The sequence below is a fragment of the Oncorhynchus mykiss genome, chromosome 19, assembly GCF_057628025.1.
Source record: "Oncorhynchus mykiss isolate SJ-2025 chromosome 19, ASM5762802v1, whole genome shotgun sequence".
NCBI classification, from domain to species: Eukaryota; Metazoa; Chordata; class Actinopteri; order Salmoniformes; family Salmonidae; genus Oncorhynchus; species Oncorhynchus mykiss.
The window spans coordinates 65,668,641-65,689,407 of NC_143040.1; the positions used below are offsets into that span (position 1 = coordinate 65,668,641).

At 43.7% G+C, this 20,767-nt stretch overlaps 1 protein-coding gene across 1 annotated transcript; it reads left to right on the forward strand.

Moving 5' to 3' along the window:
* The first annotated feature begins 9,234 nt into the window (after positions 1-9,234).
* Positions 9,235-20,472, forward strand: LOC110498162 (YTH domain-containing family protein 2). The gene is made up of 6 exons (XM_021574772.3): positions 9,235-9,424; positions 9,646-9,670; positions 10,953-11,032; positions 11,664-13,316; positions 17,295-17,363; positions 19,500-20,472. Exons 1-6 carry the CDS (start codon positions 9,398-9,400, stop codon positions 19,521-19,523), a joined length of 1,878 nt encoding a protein of 625 aa, XP_021430447.2. The 5' UTR covers positions 9,235-9,397; the 3' UTR covers positions 19,524-20,472.
* Positions 20,473-20,767: the final 295 nt, after the last annotated feature.

The following is a 20,767-nucleotide window of genomic DNA, read 5'->3' on the forward strand; positions in this document are numbered from 1 at the left end:
ACTGCTGGGAGGGACAGGGGGGGGGGGGACAGGGGATTGTCACCTTCCCAACAGACACTCTTCCAGAGGGGAAGACAGAGGTTCATATAGGGGGGTCAGCTACCCGTAAAGAAGACATGGATGTGGGGACAAGGCGGGGGTGGGGAGGAATCACAAATGTGGCATGTCACATGGTCAAACAGTGGCTGATTTACAGGCGATCGGGTTCTGTGGCAGCCACATGGTGTTGGCGCCTCAGAATGCCAGGTATGGAGGAGTGAGATCAGCGGTTGCTTTTAGACGGTACCTTTGGAACTACGCAGGGAAGAGAGTTGTTGGTGCAGGCCACCAAAGTATTTCCCTCCTTGCCTCTGCATCCTTTAAGTGACTCCCCCTGATTCTCCACGATGCCCTGGGTTCTGGTGGTTGGGTCTATGTACGACATGGCATGCATCCCGAACCACTCGAAAGATAGCAAGGCTAGTGAAACACTAGAATGCAAGCCGAGAGGTCGAGCGATCGAGTCATCAAGAGAAACTCAAAAGGGAGGGAGGGACGCAAAATAGAAAAGAGTGATGAGAGAAAAGGAGAGTGAGAGACACATATGAAGTGATCAGCCATACAACGAGCAAGGTTGGGTACGGGGCGGAGACTACTGTAAATAGTGAGGTGAGAGACGGCGAGAGGGAGTAATAAGAGAGAGATAGATTGTAGGAAAGAAAAGGTGGAGAATTAGGGCGGTACGGCAGACCCTCGTGCCTCTTACCCAGAGCAGCTACAGCCAGTCAGCCCAGAGAGATCAGACTGTGATTTACTTAGCGGTGACATCATGGAGGCCGCAGCTATTTTTATTGGCCGGTAAAAGTGCCAGATCGGCTCCACGCTATGCCACCTGTCCGATCAGCTCCGATCACAAAAACCCTGGGAAAAAGTCAAACACGGAAAATGATTGTGAGTTGAAGAGAACAATATGAGACTGTGTGTGAACGTGCTACTGTCTGGGAAATGTTCAACGGAAAATGATTGGGAGTTGAAGAGAACAATATGAGACGTCTGCGAACGTGCTACTGTCTGGGAAATGTTCAACGAGACAAGCCATGTTTGGAGTCCCGGGTTCTTCCGCGGACATCACTTCCTGGTGCATGTCGTTTTTTACAATATGTGGTATATCCGTACAATCAGGATTTGAATTATACATCGACTCGAATTGTCACATACTATTTTCAGCAGGCAGGGAAGAGGTAACGTCAACGTAGAGACATGTCTATGCAGGGCACATAGTTGACCTGTTCGAAGCAGCCTCATGACCCACTGCTCACCCCCCCTCCCTTACCCCTCCCTCCCCCCTCCTTGTACAAGTGGGGTTGGGGAGGTAAGGGGGTGGGGTTATTCCTATCCCCCTGCCCTGGATGTCTTATTTGCCATCTGACTTTGGCCCCTGAAAAACGTTCAGTGGTAACCGAAGTTCGTCACACAACTCCCGGTCGATGATGTCACCTCCCGAGACGGTGATTGGCCAATGAGTGGCATCTTTATAAGAAGAGTGAGAGGAGAAGATGTGGAAATGAAACAAAAACATTATAGTGAGATAATAAACAAGATAAATATAGACATGAACTGTATCAGAGTACAATGTAGAAAGTCTCAAATCTCAACAGACATTTATCGACGTTCCACCCAAAAGTTTTTCCAGATTTTTTTGTTGATGCTGAATTTGATCTATAATACTTTCTGTTGTGTAAACCTTTCTAAGAATTGTCACATTTCTGCTTCAATCCCAAATTACATAACTGTCCCCTTTTATATGCCGAGATCCAGTTTGTGACAAGAAGAGAGATGAAAGACACGAGACAAGGACCAATATTATCTGTCAATGTGAGAAGGCCTTTTGTATTGAGAGGTCATCCTATGGGTTAAACTAAAAGCTAAACGACATCTCCGGTCAAACCACGTCTTCACCGAGGCAGTTTGCTATCTACCCCCAGCCAACTCCTCTAGGTATGTTGCTACACCAGACTATTATGAGAGTTTACTTGTATACAGGTATCAGGAGCTTGCCCCTTTTCTCATATAGCCTTTAATAGCCACTGTGCTGATGCCCAGGTCTATATTGACATTCTACAATTACATTATAGATGATTGTCTGCTCCCAACTATGTAGTAACAGTTTGGGGAAGTCCCTTAGCTGTTTCAGCATGACAATTCCCCCGTGCACCAAGCGAGGTCCATACAGAAATGGTTTGTTGAGATCGGTGTGGAAGAATTTGACTGGCCTGCATAGAGCCCTGACCTTAACCCCATTGAACACCTTTGGGATGAATTGGAACGCCGACTGCGAGCTAGGTCTAATCGCCCAACATCAGTGCCCGACCTCACTAATGTTCTTGTGGCTGAATGGAAGCAAATCCCTGCAGCAATGTTCCAAAATCTAGTGGAAAGCCTTCCCAGAAGAGTTATTATAGCTGTTATAGCAGAAAAGGGGGGGACCAACTCCATATTAATGCCCATGATTTTGCAATGAGATGTTCGATGAGCAGGCGTCCACATTCTTTTGGTCATGTACTGTATGTTATGGGACAAGCTGGAGTCATTTGGTCTAAATGGTAACATCCTGAAATGCCTTGTCTCCATGTACAGTATGATAATGTGAAATGTTGTGTTCAAGTCAATGGCTGCCTTACTGACTGGTTCGTCGTTGACAGTGTTGTGAAACAGGGTTGCATTGTATCACCTAATCCGGTGTTTCTATGTCAAAGGGTTTTGTTATATTTCAGTCTTCTGTGGTGTATATAAAGTGTAATATTGGGATGCAAACAAAAAATGTAATACATTACAGCTCTATATCTGACATGGTACAGGTGTCTTCTTTCTTTTAAACTCATAACCATGTGTGTGAGGTGTATACTTTTGTTTCAAAGTAGATTTGTTTAAGACTACCTCAAATCACTCTGTGTGACCCTGATTTAGCCCACTGCTGTAAAAGGTTAATGATCTCACTCTGGCCATAAAAGCTCTAGGAAAATGTGTCTGTCTGAACAAGTGTCTGTTCTTTCATATGCAGATGAATTATCCCAGCTAGCACATAATGTTCTGAGAACCATATGTTTCTTAGAGCTTGGTGAGAGTGTGGTTGTCCTATGGTTATAGAGTTGCTTGGCTTTGAAACATTGTCAGCACATTTAAGGAACTTGACAAAATAACATTATTTTCTTGGAATGTCATTACTTTAACGGATTGTTTCTAAAAGTTCAAACTTGGTTACATTTAATTAATGTTCTAGGAACGTTCTCCAACTGGTTTGACATTTGGGAATGTTCTCAAATAGGAACAAAGAAACAACATTCTCCAGAGGGAATTTCTAAACTTCAGCATAACATTTCCTACAGGTTTCTTCATGGTTCAGTATAAAGTCTCAGAACATTAACACAACTTTTCATCAAAAACACAAAAAAACATTAATGTTCAAAGAACATTCTAATAACGTTTTTGAAAAACATTTAAATTACATTCTCAGGTTCAACAAAACTCTATCCTCTATCTTGTTAAAGGAAAACTCTACCCAAAAACTATATTTTGGTATTTGTTTCATTAGTCCATTGTTGATATAGTCCCAAAATGTTTTGCATGTCAGCAAAGCAATTGTGCCTGAGCTCCCGTTTATACACTGTAGCAGACTTCGTTTTTGTTTATGCATACATGTGTATAGACGATGTAATGTTTTATAGAGGAGGCGTGTACCATGTTGGACTATGATTGTTTTTGTTTATGCATGCAGACTCGACAACCTTGGTTTCTCAAATGATTGCCTCGCCTGGTTCACCAACTACTTCTCTGATAGAGTTCAGTGTGTCAAATCGGAGGGTCTGCTGTCCGGACCTCTGGCAGTCTCTATGGGGGTGCCACAGGGTTCAATTCTTGGACCGACTCTCTTCTCTGTATACATCAATGAGGTCGCTCTTGCTGCTGGTGAGTCTCTGATCCACCTCTACGCAGACGACACCATTCTGTATACTTCTGGCCCTTCTTTGGACACTGTGTTAACAACCCTCCAGGCAAGCTTCAATGCCATACAACTCTCCTTCCGTGGCCTCCAATTGCTCTTAAATACAAGTAAAACTAAATGCATGCTCTTCATCCGATTGCTACCTGCACCTACCCGCCTGTCCAACATCACTACTCTGGACGGCTCTGACTTAGAATATGTGGACAACTACAAATACTTAGGTGTCTGGTTAGACTGTAAACTCTCCTTCCAGACCCAGATCAAATATCTCCAATCCAAAGTTAAATCTAGAATTGGCTTCCTATTTCGCAACGAAGCATCCTTCACTCATGCTGCCAAACATACCCTTGTAAAACTGACCATCCTACCAATCCTCGACTTTGGCGATGTCATTTACAAAATAGCCTCCAATACCCTACTCAACAAATTGGATGCAGTCTATCACAGTGCAATCCGTTTTGTCACCAAAGCCCCATATACTACCCACCATTGCGACCTGTACGCTCTCGTTGGCTGGCCCTCGCTTCATACTCGTCGCCAAACCCACTGGCTCCATGTCATCTACAAGACCCTGCTAGGTAAAGTCCCCCCTTATCTCAGCTCGCTGGTCACCATAGCATCTCCCACCTGTAGCACACGCTCTAGCAGGTATATCTCTCTAGTCACCCCCAAAACCAATTCTTTCTTTGGCCGCCTCTCCTTCCAGTTCTCTGCTGCCAATGACTGGAACGAACTACAAAAATCTCTGAAACTGGAAACACTTATCTCCCTCACTAGCTTTAAGCACCAACTGTCAGAGCAGCTCACAGACTACTGCACCTGTACATAGCCCACCTATAATTTAGCGCAAACAACTACCTCTTTCCCTACTGTATTTAATTTATTTATTTATTTTGCTCCTTTGCACCCCATTATTTTTATTTCTACTTTGCACATTCTTCCATTGCAAAACTACCATTCCAGTGTTTTACTTGCTATATTGTATTTACTTTGCCACCATGGCCTTTTTTTGCCTTTTACCTCCCTTATCTCACCTCATTTGCTCAGATCGTATATAGACTTGTTTATACTGTACTATTGACTGTATGTCTGTTTTACTCCATGTGTAACTCTGTGTCGTTGTATGTGTCGAACTGCTTTGCTTTATTCTTGGCCAGGTCGCAATTGTAAATGAGAACTTGTTCTCAACTTGCCTACCTGGTTAAGTAAAGGTGGAATAAATAAATAAATAAATAAATACATGTGTATAGACGATGTAATGTAATATAGAGGAGGCGTGTACCATGTTGGACTATGATTGTTTTGAGTGTCTCAATACTCAACTTGAGTGGTCCTCAAGGCGGTTTTATTAATAAATCATCTGTATCACACTTAAATACTTTTTTTTTTTAACTAACTCTGGATGGGTATGAAGGGTAGGCGGATGGGACTAAACCACACTAACTGTCAAAGGGATACACAAATGAGGACCATCCGTGAATCTGCGTGCGTGTGTGTGTGTGTGTGTGTGTGTGTGTGTGTGTGTGTGTGTGTGTGTGTGTGTGTGTGTGTGTGTGTGTGTGTGTGTGTGAGGTGAAAGGGTCGCTCTAAGTCTATCATATAGGATCCTGCGCACCACAGACTACATTTCCACAGGCAGAGCTGCTGGCCATGTTCTGTCCTTTGCGACACAGATGCCATCTTGTGGTCAGGACATAGAATGACAAGACATTGGCTACAAATAAACACATCAAGCGAAATCTGTCAAACTTCATTTTAGTTGGTTTATCATATGAAATTGCAATTTCTCAGATGCTGAGAGTCAAATTAAATAAATAAGACCACTGAAAATAGCAAAAAAGATACACCTGAAATTGCTTTTTGTGACTGTAAATTAAATAATCTTCCTCAGAATTGGGTGAATTGGATAAAAAGTATGGAGTTAGCCTTTTTATTTTATTTTAATAAGCCCTAATGTAAGCATCTGTATACCTAAAAACTCAACAACAACAAAAACATAGGGTTCTCAAAGGGTTATTCAACGGGGACAGCTTTCTACACAGATGAATGAATTGGTTTTACGTATAAATATTTTCACAATAAATAAAAAATATATATATATATATTCCAAAGGTGAAAAGGTTCGAACCATAAATGGTTACACTAGAAACAAGCCAGAAACGGTTTACAAACGTATGGATAAAACTTTGCTTGAAATGGAAAGATTATCTTGAAAAAAAGCATACAACTTCCAGTGGGCCTACGGAAATTCTGAGTTATGTGGGGAATTTAAGTAGGTCTATATCAGGGAGGGACAACATTGCTGAGGGATGGGGGCCACAGCCAATTCTGAACTCATCATGAGGGGACGCAGTGCCCGACTCGGCTGTTCCACTTTTCACACAGGACCATATTCCTTTGTTACATGGGCTACAAAAACGCCACAGGTGTAAACGCGGGAGACGAGCTGGAGCCCTAGTGAAATTGAATGGCGCTCTCCTACGTTCTGTTGGCAAATGTCCAGTCGGTAATACGATGGATGAGCTTCGTTCGAGAGTCTCCTATGTGAGAGACTGGAACAGCTGCTATATTATATGTCTTGCTGAAACGTGGCTGGATGATCACGCCATGCATGTAGTACTCCATACAGCGGCAGGATTGTATGGTGGCTCTGGGCAAATCGAAAGAAGGTGGAGTGTGTTTTTTCATAAATAACAACTGGTGTGCTGCCTCCAGTGTAAAGGAAATCTTGAACTTTTGCTCACCTAATATAGAATACCTCATGGTAAGCTGCAGACTCTTTTATCTACCAAGAGAGTTCTCATCTGTAATTATCACGGGCGTCTACATCCCCCCCACAAGCCAACACTGGCACTCAATCAACTGTACGGGGCCATAAACAAAAAATAAACCGCTCATCCAGAGGCCGCGTTTCTGGTGGGCGAAGACTTTAACGCGAGGAGACTTAAAACTGTCCTACCTCACTTCTAACGACACGTCTCCTGCACCACCAGGGCGGCGCTAAAACTCGAAAACACTTTTATTCTACCCACAGAAACACATACAAAGCCCTCCCTCGTCCTCCCTTTGGCAAATCTGACCATGACTCCATTATTCTGCTTACAAACAAAAGCTCAAACAGGAAGTACCAGTGATGCCCTCAATACAGAAGTGGTCAGATGAAGCTGATGCGAGATTGTTTTGCTAGTACAGACTGGGATATGTTCCCGGGATTCGTCCGATAGCATTGAAGAGTTTACCACAGCATTCACGAGCTCCATTAATAAGTGCATACATGATGTCATCCCCATAGTGACCATAAGAACGTATCCAAACCAAAAACCATGGAGTACAGGCAAAATCCGTGCTGGGATAAAGGCTAGAGCTATTGCTTACAAAGAACGGGACAAGACCATGGACGCATACAAGAAAGCCCCCTACGACCTCCGATGAGACATCAAACATGCAAAAGGACAATATAGGAGGACGGTGGAATCCTATTACACTGTCTCTGACACTCGTCGTATGTGGCAGGGCTTGCAGAGGACAACGGATTACAAAGGCAAACACAGTCGTGAGTTCCCCAGCGATGCAGATCTCCCGAATGAGCTAAATGCCTTTTATGCTGGCTTTGAGGAATATAACACTGTTCCATGAGTGAAAGACCCTGTTTTTCCTGAATGACTGTGTGATCTCGCTCTCCGTGGTAGATGTGAGCAAAAAGTTTAAACAGGTTAACAATCACAAAGCCGCCGGGCGGAATACCAGGCCGTGTTCTCAAACATGCGCAGACCGGCGGGCAAGTGTCTTCACAGACATACTGTATCTACGTGTCCCAGTCTGTAATCCCAACATCATTCAAGCTGTCCACCACTGTCCCTGTTCCCAAAAGCTGCAAGGTGACCTGCCTAAATGACCATCGCCCTGTAGCACTCACAACTGTAATTATGAAGTGCTTTGGAAGGCTGGTCATGACACACCTCCGCCACACTGACCCTCAACACGGAGGCCCCTACGTGGTGTATCCTTAGTCCCCTCCTGTGCTCCCTGTTCACCAACAACTGGTTGGTAAACGCATGACTCCAACACCATCATTACATTTGCTGATGACACGACTGTGGTTCTGGTACTTCCTGTTTGGAGCTCCATTCTTGTGTATTTTATTTTATTCCTCGTGTTACTATTTTATTTTTTAACTCTGCATCGTTGGGAAGGGCTTTTAAGATAACATTTCACTGTAAAGTCTACACCAATTGCATTCAGTGCATGTGACATTACATTTCATTTGATTTTGACCTACCATACAAAGCATCAGAGACTTACTTCTACTATGTTATGTCTTCCCCTGAGTCCAGGTTGACTTTATATGTCCAAACTCAGAATCAAATCACAAAAATAACATGGTTGCTGTGTTAGAACATTTATTTTGATTGCCGATTCTTTGCATTTATCAAAGTCCCATCAGTTAATCTTATTTCAGATGTGTCTATGTAAATTTAAACACGAAAAATATGGAAATAGTTATTCTTGCATAGCATGTAAACGTTTAAATCAAACTATTATATTCATCTGACTATTCGTGCGTATAACTGTAGTGACTGACATAACAAGAGTAAAACTGCTGTTAGAAAATGGGTGGTTGGAGCCCTGAATGCTGATTGGCTAACAGCCGTGGTATATCAGACCTTATACCATGGGTATGACAAACATGTATTTTTACTGCTCTAGTTACGTTGATAACCAGTTTATAATAGTAAATAAGGCACCTCAGGGGGTTATGATATATGGCCAATATACCACGGGCTGTATCCAGGCACTCCGCCTTGCGTCACGCATATAAACAGCCATTAGCCATGGTATATTGGCCATATACCACAACCTCTCGTGCATTATTTCTTAATTATACAATCAAATTTCAAAAATGCAACTTGTGAATTATAGTATTGTAAGTATCGACAGTAAGGTGAGACAATGACTGAGTTTCTAAAAAAACGAACACATTTCCCGTTTTGGAAAATTCATCCGCGGCCCTACAAAAAGGGGGCGGTCCGCATGCGGCCAGTTGCCCATCCCTGGTCTAAGTCAATATAGCTACTTTCCTAATTATGAGACAATCTCCGCGTTTCTATTGTAACAATTATTACAATATGTTAAATGTCTGTTTTTCATATAGATCGTTTACCTGCATCATATAGTTCCTCCATGCCGTTGAGGGGCGCATGTTCGTCATAAATAAACGCCATCGATAAACCCAGGAGCTCAGCCATGTTGAAGAAGTCTCAGCGCTGAGAGAGCTGCATCCCGCCATTGTGTAGATTATATGCTCTGTAGAGAGACAGGGACTCTTGACTAACTCTCAATATACATTTCATACACCCTGCCACTTAAAGAAATAACAAAAAATTCTAATACAAAAAAGGCTCCAGGGAGAAAGACATGTCAGCCAGCAGCCTTCTTGAACAGGTAAAGAGAGTCACTTTATGAATATCTATCGAGAGGTTACCAGGTTAGCTTGTTTCAGAGGCAGTGACTCTCTCTGTAGCTGGCTAACGTTAGTGCAGTAGGCCTGACCACCTGCTAAAGGACTGACTGGTGAATATACATTTCTTCATTTATTTTTATTTTTTTCCCCTTCCTCTTTTCTCATAAATCAAACCTTCATGAATCACCTGGACCCAATCCAGAGACCGAAAGGCCAAGGAAACAAAGGTAAGCTATTGTAACATGACAAGTTTACTGTCTCTGTATGCGGATTTCTTCTGTGTGGTCGCGGATGTGATGATAGTTAGCCAGATAGCAGGCCAATCTCGCATTGCGCCCATTTTTAGCTTCTATAGTTGATTGGATATGTGACTAATATTCCGATAAATTGGTACTACTTAATCTTTATTTTAGTTTGTTTTAAAAAAATGACATTTAGTGTCATTTGTGTGAATACACCATTGTGAATTTTGAGGCAATCCTGTTAGCATTGGTAGCTAACTAACATGAGCTGCTACATTAGCAAGTTAGCTGGTTAGGCATTTCCTTAGTCAGATGGCTAGTGGCTTACTGGCTCCTTGGTAAAATGATAGCATCGCTTTGCAAATGATTAAGTTGACAATCGAATGTGTTTACATCAAGTTAGGCTTCAATCTCCCACGCAAAAATAAACATGTTGTTGGCTAACCTCAGTATTTTTTTAATAAACGATTCTTCGCGGTCGTGAATATACACATGAATAGCCTGCCAGTGACACGTCTTCCAGCATGCTGTTCTCACCGAACCAGTACCAAGTATATTGTCATATAAACCACGAAGTTACAATGTTTCAGTTCTCTTACAATGTTTTGAGGCAACTTTGTTTACTAGCCATGCCTGTTTTCCCAGTTTGCCAATTTTAATTTTCACATTATGCTTAGCTATGTCAGGACGAACTGAAACACTCTTGACAAGTGTAAGATTTGTCATAGCTACAATCACCGATATTAAATACAAATTGATGGAGTTTTCTCCAAGTTGTAGCTAGAAACAATATTCTACTGCACCTCGTCTCACCGATTTCACTGACAATTGATGGTTGCAACCGATTTACTGTGATAAACAGGCCGCTTCTGCATGTATCAGTTGTGCTGCAGTTACAATCTGTCAACAAAAACGTATCTAGCATTTACCCCTAAGACCTAGTGTTATTTGTTTTATACGTGGTACACTATAGACCTAGCCAGTAGGAAAGATAACTGTTGTACAACTCAACAAGTTCCATGTATTTGTTTACATCACCTGTTTTAGTGCATTAAAAAACAGCATATTGTGTGGCTGTGAACTGTAGTTGTGCAATGCTATCGATGTCTCATCAAGCTTCATGACTTCCTGGCTCTTATTCTCTGTCACACTCATGACCAGCTGTGAATATGTAGGCCTATGATTAGTTGCGTGGACTATTTCAACTTTATTCAAAAAATGTGTCCAAGAGTTGTCTCTTACATCGCTGTCTACTCCTCCTTTCCAGTGCAAAACGGAGCTGTGACCCAAAAGGATACTTTGAATGATGATGAGTTTGAGCCTTACCTGAACCCTCAGGCCAGACAGGTGAGTACCAGTCCACTGCCATCAGTTTGACTAGGCCCACACTGTTCCTAACATTTGCCTGCTTAGACTGCAGGTAAATAGCGTTCGTTCACTTAACATTTTGACAGGGCCTCAGTTCTAATAGAAATGATGATGATGCTCAACAAGCTAAATTACTCATAGGTTATGATGGGTAAAACTCCCACTGGTACGTTTACATTAGTCATCCATAATGGGGTGATCTCACTGTATATTTTTTTTTACAGTGAATGACTTTTATACTGTTGCAATTCATGTTTTTAGCACTTGAAGACTCTTCTTTCCCCCAATTTACTGCGCAGTCCATTTCCTTTTCTAGTTGCAGTTAAACTGTCTTTCATCTCGTTGTAACATCTGTTGGGTGCCCTCAGTGGTGGGCACTTCCCAGAAAAATGGGCCACAATGGAGCCTGTATTCCTCCAGTCAAAGGAATGCCACTGTTTTCTCCTCCATAAAGCAGTTCACTGGTGTGAAAGTGGCCACAGTCGTCCTAGTCTAAGTGGCAGCCGAGGCTGACAGAGATCGAGGATAGCCATCAGATCGATGCCCTGCTTTTTGTAATGTAATGATTGAAACTATCAGCAGGCTAACCAGGGTTTTCTTCTCTCCGCAGAGCAATGCCTATACGGCCATGTCGGACTCCTACATGCCCAGTTACTACAGCCCATCCATAGGATTCTCTTACTCCTTGAACGAGGCAGCATGGTCCACCGGGGGAGATCCTCCCATGCCTTACCTGACCTCATATGGACAGCTGAGCAACGGGGAGCACCACTTCCTGCCTGACCCCATGTTCGGCCAGCCAGGCCCGCTGGGCAGCAACCCCTTCTTGGGCCAGCACAGTTTCAACTTCTTTCCCAGCAGTATGGACTTCTCTGCCTGGGGCAACAACAGCTCTCAGGGACAGTCTTCGCAGAACTCTGGCTACAGCAGTAGCTATGCCTACGCACCCAGCTCGCTAGGGGGTGCCATGATCGACGGACAGTCCCCCTTTGCCCAGAACGAGCCCCTCAACAAGGCACCTGGCATGAACAGCTTGGACCAGGGCATGGCTGGACTTAAGATTGGTGGCGGTGCAGGGGACATGGGGGCCCCAAAGGTGGTGGGCTCTGGCCTCCCCAGGGGATCCCTAGGCCACAGCCAGGTTTCTGGTGGAGCTCCCAGCATGCCACTGCCCCCCGTGTCCATCGCCCCCGCTAAGCCCGCCTCCTGGGCGGACATTGCCAGCAAGCCGGCCAAGCCGCAGCCCAAGCTGAAAACCAAGGGTGGCATAGCGGGGACCAACCTGCCCCCTCCGCCCATCAAACACAACATGGACATTGGCACTTGGGACAACAAGGGGACCATGCCTAAAGCGTCCACCCCCCAGCAGGCGCCGCTCCCCAGCAACGGGCAGCCGCCCAACCAGGCCTCACCTCAGCCCGGCACCATGGCCGGAGGGACCCCGCAACTGCCCCTCAGCAATGGACAGTTGGTGGCCTCTTCGGCCCAGCTGGGGCAGCACCAATTCCCCCCCAACGGGCAGCAGGGCATGGGGGGGCAGCTTCAGCTTTCCCAGGGCCCCCCGCCCACCACCCTGCCATCTCAGCCCACCCGCTGGGTCCCTCCACGGAACCGTGCCAACGGCTTTGGGGATGCCGTGGGTGGGGCGGGGCAGTCGCCCCCCAACTCGGGCGTGGGTGGGGTGCTGGTGCTCTCGGAGCCCCACCCGGTGCTGGAGAAGCTGCGCCTGGTCAACAACTACAACCCCAACGACTTTGACTGGAATCTCAAGCAGGGCCGTGTGTTCATCATCAAGAGCTACTCCGAGGACGACATCCACCGCTCCATCAAGTACAACATCTGGTGCAGCACGGAGCACGGCAACAAGCGGCTGGACGCCGCCTACCGCTCTCTGGGCGCCAAGGGCCCCCTCTACCTGCTCTTCAGCGTCAACGGCAGTGGCCACTTTTGTGGCGTGGCGGAGATGCGCTCGCCCGTGGACTACAACACCTGCGCCGGCGTGTGGTCGCAGGACAAGTGGAAGGGGCGTTTTGACGTGCGCTGGATCTTCGTTAAGGACGTTCCCAACAGCCAGCTACGGCACATCCGCCTGGAGAACAACGAGAATAAGCCAGTGACCAACTCGCGGGACACACAGGAGGTGCCTCTGGACAAGGCACGGCAGGTGCTGAAGATCATCGCCGGCTACAAGCACACCACCTCCATCTTTGACGACTTCTCCCACTACGAGAAGCGCCAAGAGGAGGAGGACTGTGTGAAAAAGGTAAAGGCCTGCCCTCCACCCATCTGGGGAAACAAATAGGCCCAAGATCTTGGGTTGTGTGCTTGGGGAGTGGCATGGGAAGCCATGGGGAGTGGCATGGGAAGCCATGGGTGTGTGCGCATCTCGAGTAAAAAAATCCAGTTGACGAGTGCAATAATTGAAAAAGGTTATCAGTCGTTATGTATGTGGTCATCTTACAACGTGCCGTTCCTACAGAGAATGTGGATATGCCAGAAACCAAGTAACGTCCAAGTTATAAAATTAAAAACAAGTTGTTTTTTTTTATTTATTTTTTATTCATGTGCGATTTATCTCACATTGATTTGTGATTTACGAATGCTGACCTCAGTGTTGATTAGGTGTGTCCATATGAAATGTAATGGGTATTAACCATTCGGTATCCAGTTGATGATCAATGTGACATTTTTGTCTTTGTGGAAATGTGTCCCCATTGTGTATGAGTAATTGATGTATTTGTTACTGTTATTTGGGAAATTTTTCAGATACTTGGTCTACCAAATCAATGCTCTAATTATAGAGGATACTATATGCCACCATAGCAGTCCCTCCAGGATTCCACAGCGTTGTTTTGTGATGGCTGATCCTGCTGTGACTGACACTGCGTGGCAATTTGCAATGACTGGTGGCAAAACTTTGACGTGTTGCTTTATTAAGCCATTTTATGTGGCAAAAGGGATGTGATTGGTTGACATTGTGAGCCCTCGCATAATATGTGATAGTTGATCTTGCCAAAAATTCAGCGCTCGCAAAAATCCAGGAGGGACTGCCTTATACAATTTTAAAAGGGGAAGTGGAAAGGTTTTGCAGGAGTCATGTAAACAAAATGCCAGAAGTCCCTTGTGATCACCAAGATGCATTTTATCATTGACTTTTTTTTTTATATTGACTTCCAAAATGTTTAGAATATTCATAATTATGCTTCAACCTCTACGTCAGCTTATCCAAAACATAACCCTCATTCTTGACTGAGGCTTCTGTTCACATTATCAAATATATGTTTACATCGGTCCTTCAGTCAAACAGTATGTGGACGCCTGCTCGTCGACTCTCATTCCAAAATCATGGGCATTAATATGGAGTTGGTCCCCCCCCTTCCTGCTATAACAGCCTCTACTGTAAGGGGAATGCTTTCCTCTAGATCTTGCTTCCATTAGAGCATTAGAGGTTGGGGCTGATAATGGGCGTTAGGCCTGGCTCGCAGTCGGCATTCCAATTCATCCCAAAGGTGTTCGATGGGGTTGAGGTCAGGGCTCTGTGCAGGCCAGTCAAGTTCTTCCACACCAATCTCAACAAGCCATTTCTGTATGTAACTCGCTTTGTGCACGGGAGCCTTGTCATGCTGAAACAGGAAAGGACCCCAAACTGTTGCCACTTAGTTGGTCGCACAGAATCTTCTAGAATGTATGCTGTAGCGTTAAGATTTCCCTTCACTTGATCAAAGGGGCCTAGCCCAGACCATTATTCCTCCTCACCACCAAACTTCACAGTTGGCACTGCATTCGGGCAGGTAGCATTCTCCTGGCATCCGCCAAACCCAGATTTGTCGGACTGCCAGATGGTGACGCATAATTCATCACTCCAGAAAAAGCATTTCCACTGCTCCAGAGTCCAATGGCGGCGCTCTTTACACCACTCCAGCCGACGCTTGGCATTGCACTTGGTGATCTTAAGCTTGTGTGCGGCTGCTCGGCCATGGAAACCCATTTCATGAATCTCCCGACGAATAGATATTGTGCTGATGTTGCTTCTAGTGGCAGTCTGGGACTCGTTAGTGAGTGTTGCAACTGAGGACAGATGATTTTTACACACTTCAGCACTCGCCGGTCCCGTTCTGTGAGCTTGTGTGGCCTACCACTTCATGGCAGAGCCGTTCTTGCTCCTAGACGTTTCCACTTCACAATAACGGCACTTCCAGTTGACCGGGCCAGCTCTAGCAGGGCAGAAATTTTACAAACTGACTTGTTGGAAAGGAGGCCTCCTATGACGATTGCTACGTTGAATGTCACTGAGCTCTTATGGCCACTCTGCTGCCAATGTTTGTCTATGGAGATTGCATGGCTGTGCTTGTTTAAAAAATATATATATATTATATATTAATATATATATGTATATGTATTTTTTTTATATATACCTGTAAGCAACTGGTGTCTGAAATAGCCGAATCCACTGATTTGATGGTGTCCATATACTTATGAAAACATACTGTATGTTAATTATTTGGTGTTGGGAACAAATACTTGCTCAATGTACCAATGTCTACACAGCCGTGCAACATTTTTTGAAAAAGCTTTTGCTAATGTGTCCTTCAATATAGCAATCTAATTAGGATGAAAAGCCTGTAGCAGGGGTATTCAACCCTTTACCCCACAAGGTCTGGGCTACTCCTGCCTTTCTAGCTCAGATGTCATTGCACCCACCTGGGGACCCAGGTCTAAATCAGAATGGGAGGGAGCAGTAGAACTGGTTTCAAGGTCCAAATATGAATTTGAGGTGCTTTATAAGTTTTTGGCTCTGGTTCTGACTGGAGCTGTGTTCATCATAGTGATTATTGTTAGTTAGACTCACTTTAGGTCTATATCTCTGTATTACCGCCTGTTTTTATACAGACCACAGAGTGCTTGTTTGTCACCTCTGAGAAGACGACGCAGTTTTCCTTACATTGTAACAGACCTAGTTATTGGGTTATATTTGAGTCTTTCCCTTAATACTCTGTTGTGACAGCATGTCTCAATGATGTCGCAAATTGGATTTCTGCCTCGTGTTTCCATCAATCTTATTTTGTGGAAGCTCAAACCATGCTTCCTTACATAGTGGTATGTGATGACAAATTTATTTTCTAAAGTAACCGTCCAGTGAAAATCTCACAAAGTTCCTATTCTGTTAACTCCTATCTAAATAATGTGGTTGACTCATCCTATGCTTTTATTTGTGGCCTAAGCATAAATGGAATAAACCCCTACAAAACCCCCACCTCCAACTTCTCAAACAGTACAAAAAAAAACAATGCATTGAGGATAATTGAATCCTCGTTAAGGAGGATGAGTTGGCCAATCTGTGGTGTCCACCATTCTGTTGGGGTGCGCCCACACCATTCCAACACAGAAAATTGCAAATTATTTCACTCGTATTGTAATATTTCATAGCAATCTGGAAACACTGGACGGTTACTTTAGAGGCGCAGCGGCCTTTTCCATCAGTATATCCACATTGCATGACTGAGGCTGTGTGTGCGAAACAAGGTCTGCATTATTTACTGCGGCAAGGAAACTGCTCTGCACCTGGGGGTTATTTCACATTATACAACGTGTGCTTCTAATCCTGAATGCTGATTTGGTTAAAACCGCGTTCCAGCCGGTGTCTATTCCACAAGTTACCACCGGCTAAATCTAGGATGTTATAATGCCTATTTTACTCTGTTCCGTCTGCTCTGCACCTAGTGGTGTTTTAGCAGCAAACTCCTCATACATATCCTGAAAAGACTACAGATTTACTTGCTGTCAAATATAAACTTATCACTGAGTTAACTACTGCTTCCTCGTATCTAGACAATCAAGAGATCTGTGTTTTTGTCTTTCATTTTGTGGTTAACACATTGATGCAGGTTGGTGATTTACCACTGGTTACTGACTGGAATTTGTATAATATTACCATGCCTTTTTAGAGGTTTCGAGGTCAGAGGAGAACAAGAGGCATGTGCACAAGAGAGCAAGGCGGGATACTGTCTGTTCAAATGACCAATGATCTTTGTGGTATAACTTACCAATGAAGTAAAATGTTTTAGTGATCACTTTTGATTTTGTGATTTCAATTGTAATGTTACATCTGTATCCACTTCGATACCTGAGTCCACTTACTGTAAATCAATTAAGTTGTTGATGCATGTATGCCCAAGATTGATGAAGGTGTTCCCTTTCCTGTTTTGTTCCAAACTAAAGCCTGATGATGTTCTGTTACCAGGTGGAGGTCCAGGGTAGCGAGCCGTACCCCAGTAACCCCAACCCCAGCAGGAGTCATTACAGACTTCAGGTAATGACCTCGCCCCCACTTATCGCTCTTGTAATAGCCTAACCTTTAGTGTGGAATTACTCTCCATTAGGTGTACTCCGTAGAGGCTCCACAGCCACTTTGAGACTTCACCATACACTGCACAGAGATTTTGGTTCATGCCATCATTTTGTGACTTTTACGTTAGTGTCGGTGGGGTTTATTTACGGAGAACACTTGGTGGAGTGTAAACCCAGTCTAACAGGCCTGCTACGTTAGATGTCACTTTTGCAATTAATTTATTGAAATGATCCTCTGGTTCTATTTACAAGAATTCTACGCGTGGCTTGATAGTGACTTACTGATGTGTCCAGTGTAGCATCTAAAAACCTACTGTTTTTCTGCTCTCCTTGTCAGACGGACGCCTTAAGGCCCGCACGGACCATACGATTTTAACCACATTATGCCACAATTTTGCAGCCTCAAGGCAAAGTGTCCAAGTCGCGGGCAAATTCTTAGGTTGTAAACGATTGTCGGACGTCTTTGCTTGTTCCGTGGGACAGGATCTAGGGTCTGGGATTTTACATTTTTTTGTTTATATTTTTTAAGTACCACTAGGTGCGATCGTAGGCTCCGACAAAGTTCTTGCGCTGACTTTATCACGAAGTGTGACTGTTACAAGCTGATCCCGGTGACTGACCGACAGGAACACGTCTGAAACAGGTGTTGTGCCGAACCCCCCCCCCCCCCCCCCCCGCGTGAACGCGCGCACACACTCAATTCTTCATTGCTGTGACTTGCTTGCTAGTTGAGATTTCTGCTCTTCACTCCATTGTCTGTTTTTAGCCTATTTCACTGATCTGAGTAGCAGAAAGCATTTTAAATTGTTTTATTTGTGTCCTTCAAGGCAGCTGTCATAATTATCACGTTAGGCTGCGTTTCATTTAAAAGATTTATGGCGGTTTGATCGCGGGAGAGGCACTAGTAATATCTGCACTTTTCAGATTGGCTATTTTGTTTTCAAGTGTATTTGTCTTGAAAAATCTCTTTGCCAAAATTCGTCATCTCTCCCATGTCTTATTCGACTAGTAGTAGTTCGAAATGTTTGCTTGCCTGCATTTTACGCTCTATGTTTAGTATAATACACATGCATTAATTATTCATTTTGGTTGCCTATCCTGACGTGAAGTTTTCTATAGAAAGTATTTGACTCTAGTGACATTATTAAGGACATTTGAAAGGGTGAGGATTTCGGCAGGCAAGAAAATGACTTTCCTTAATTTTGTCACTGGAGTCAAATACTTTCTATAGAAAACTTCACGTCAGGATAGGCAACCAAAATGAATAATGAATGTATTGCGCCACTCGGGAGCCAACCTGTGAAGTAAAAGTTGGTAAAAAAAAAAAGAAAGAAAAGTCAATACCCCAAAAAACTACTTTGGTAAAAATACTTTAAAGTACTACTTAAGTACTTTACACCACTGCAAATGGCCCATGTCTCTCAATGGATGAGTATTGCAAATGTCTGAAAAAGTGGTCAGAACTGAATGTTGTATGCTAGGTCCCCCAAAGCTGATTATTTTTTTAATTTTTTTTTTTTAAATAAAATAAAAAAAATGTTTTTTAGTTTTGCTTAAACATTTTATTTTTGTATCACCAGGAAATCTCAAACATTATTGGGGTAAAATCTGTTAAATGTAATAAAAAAAAAATGTATGATCTTGATTACGTTGAAAAAATACTTTTGGGGGGCTTAGTTGTGGTCAATTTGTAGTGTACAAAGTACTAGAATTATGTTCTGTCCCCCTGATTTTAATACGCTCTGACAGAAATAGTCCCACAGCTGAATCTACTTGCCTTCCCGTGTTGTAGGCTATACATATCCTGTTTATTCATGTAGAACTATTCTGCTGGACTGTTGGGACCTGGTGGTAGGGAGATATGCTTGGCTTGGTACCAGTAGATATGGGTTCTCAGTGTGGTGGAAACTTTATATATTTTTTCTGTTTTTAAATATGTGAAGAACCACAACCTCTACTCTTACATCCATTGATGGGAGCATGGTAATTAAGTATGATCTGCAACATTTTGTTTTACTGGAAAAACCCTGAATCTCTGAAGTCTTGTGTGTTTTGATGCGAGTACCCAACCTGAACTCTTGTTTTCTGTGTCCCACAGGAACGCCAAGGACGTGTCAAGTAACAGTCACTGCTTTGGGCAAAAGACTGCAATGGCCCCTCTTTTCCCTTTCTACCCCCATCACATTCAGATATTTCAAGAAATTCTAAAATGGGGCAAAAAAAATTAACCAAGGACACACAAAAAAAAAAAACGAAATGAAGACTTTCTTGATTTCTTTTTACTTTAAAAGACTGACTTTGAACCTGTAGTAAAATAAAAAGAAATTATTATTCATAGGACTAAAACTTTGATGCATAGCATCCTTAGGTGAATCTCCCCACCCCCCCATTCCACTACATATGCTTTTTTTTTCTTACTCCCCCCTGCCCCGCCTGTTTTTACAGTCTGAAAACAAGTCTGTAATTCTTCTCATGCAAAATAATAGTGGACATTTTTTTGGTGTCATCTACTACGGCTACTATTAGTGGACAGAAGTCCAGGCGGGTCATTATGTAAACCACCTCCTCCAGTGGGAGATTAAATCATCCAATCAGGACGCGGGGGGGGGGGGGTCTCCTCAGTGGATATTTGTTGTAGTGGGTCCTGTCATCAGTTCCTTCAAGAAGTTTCTTTTTCATATGCTTCCATCTGTTTATAAAAAAAGAACTAAAACAAATGATCGAGATGACCTTGTTTATTTTTTGTGTTGGGCAGAGTGTATGGGGGGCGGGGGTTAAGGTTGGGGGGGGGGGGGGGGGTGAAAGCAACAAGATTTGTTACGTTTAGCCTTGGTCATTGTATAATTTTATGTACAATTGTACAAAATTGGGCTGTTTGCAGACTTCAGAACTTATTTGCCCTTTTTTTCTTGGACTGGTTTATTAATGTTTTTATTGGCTGCTTCCCTCCTGCCATTTTTGTTTCCTCTTCCTCCCGTTTTCTTAAAGACCGCGCCGACGCGAGTGGCCTTGCCCCCCCATTCTTTCTATTGATCAGTTCGAAGTAATAAACGTTGTATACTCAGCAAGAACTCGTGTGCATTCCCCTTGTTTGACTGTAAACACTTTTCATGCTGTGTGCATCCCCTTTTCAGATTATTAGTTTTTATTAAGGGTAAATGTTTTATTTGGTAAGGAAGCCATATTACCCCAAACCCCCCCCCCCCCCCCCCCCCCCCCCCCCACACACACACACTTAATTCTACCCCAAACATCCCTCTTTTACTACTAACCACTACTGTCTCTTTCCACTGCCTGCTCTACCATAACACCACCACCCTTGCAGAATGTCAATGTTGGTGAAAACACTACTGGCTTTTCTCTGTG

Excerpts from the sequence above, each read along its gene's own strand:
- LOC110498162 (XM_021574772.3), top strand. The coding sequence starts at position 9,398 with ATGTCAGCCAGCAGCCTTCTTGAACAG. Across the intron at positions 9,425-9,645 it reads CCAGCAGCCTTCTTGAACAG|AGACCGAAAGGCCAAGGAAA; the intron begins GTAAAGAGAGTC and ends GACCCAATCCAG. Across the intron at positions 13,317-17,294 it reads AGGAGGACTGTGTGAAAAAG|GTGGAGGTCCAGGGTAGCGA; the intron begins GTAAAGGCCTGC and ends TTCTGTTACCAG.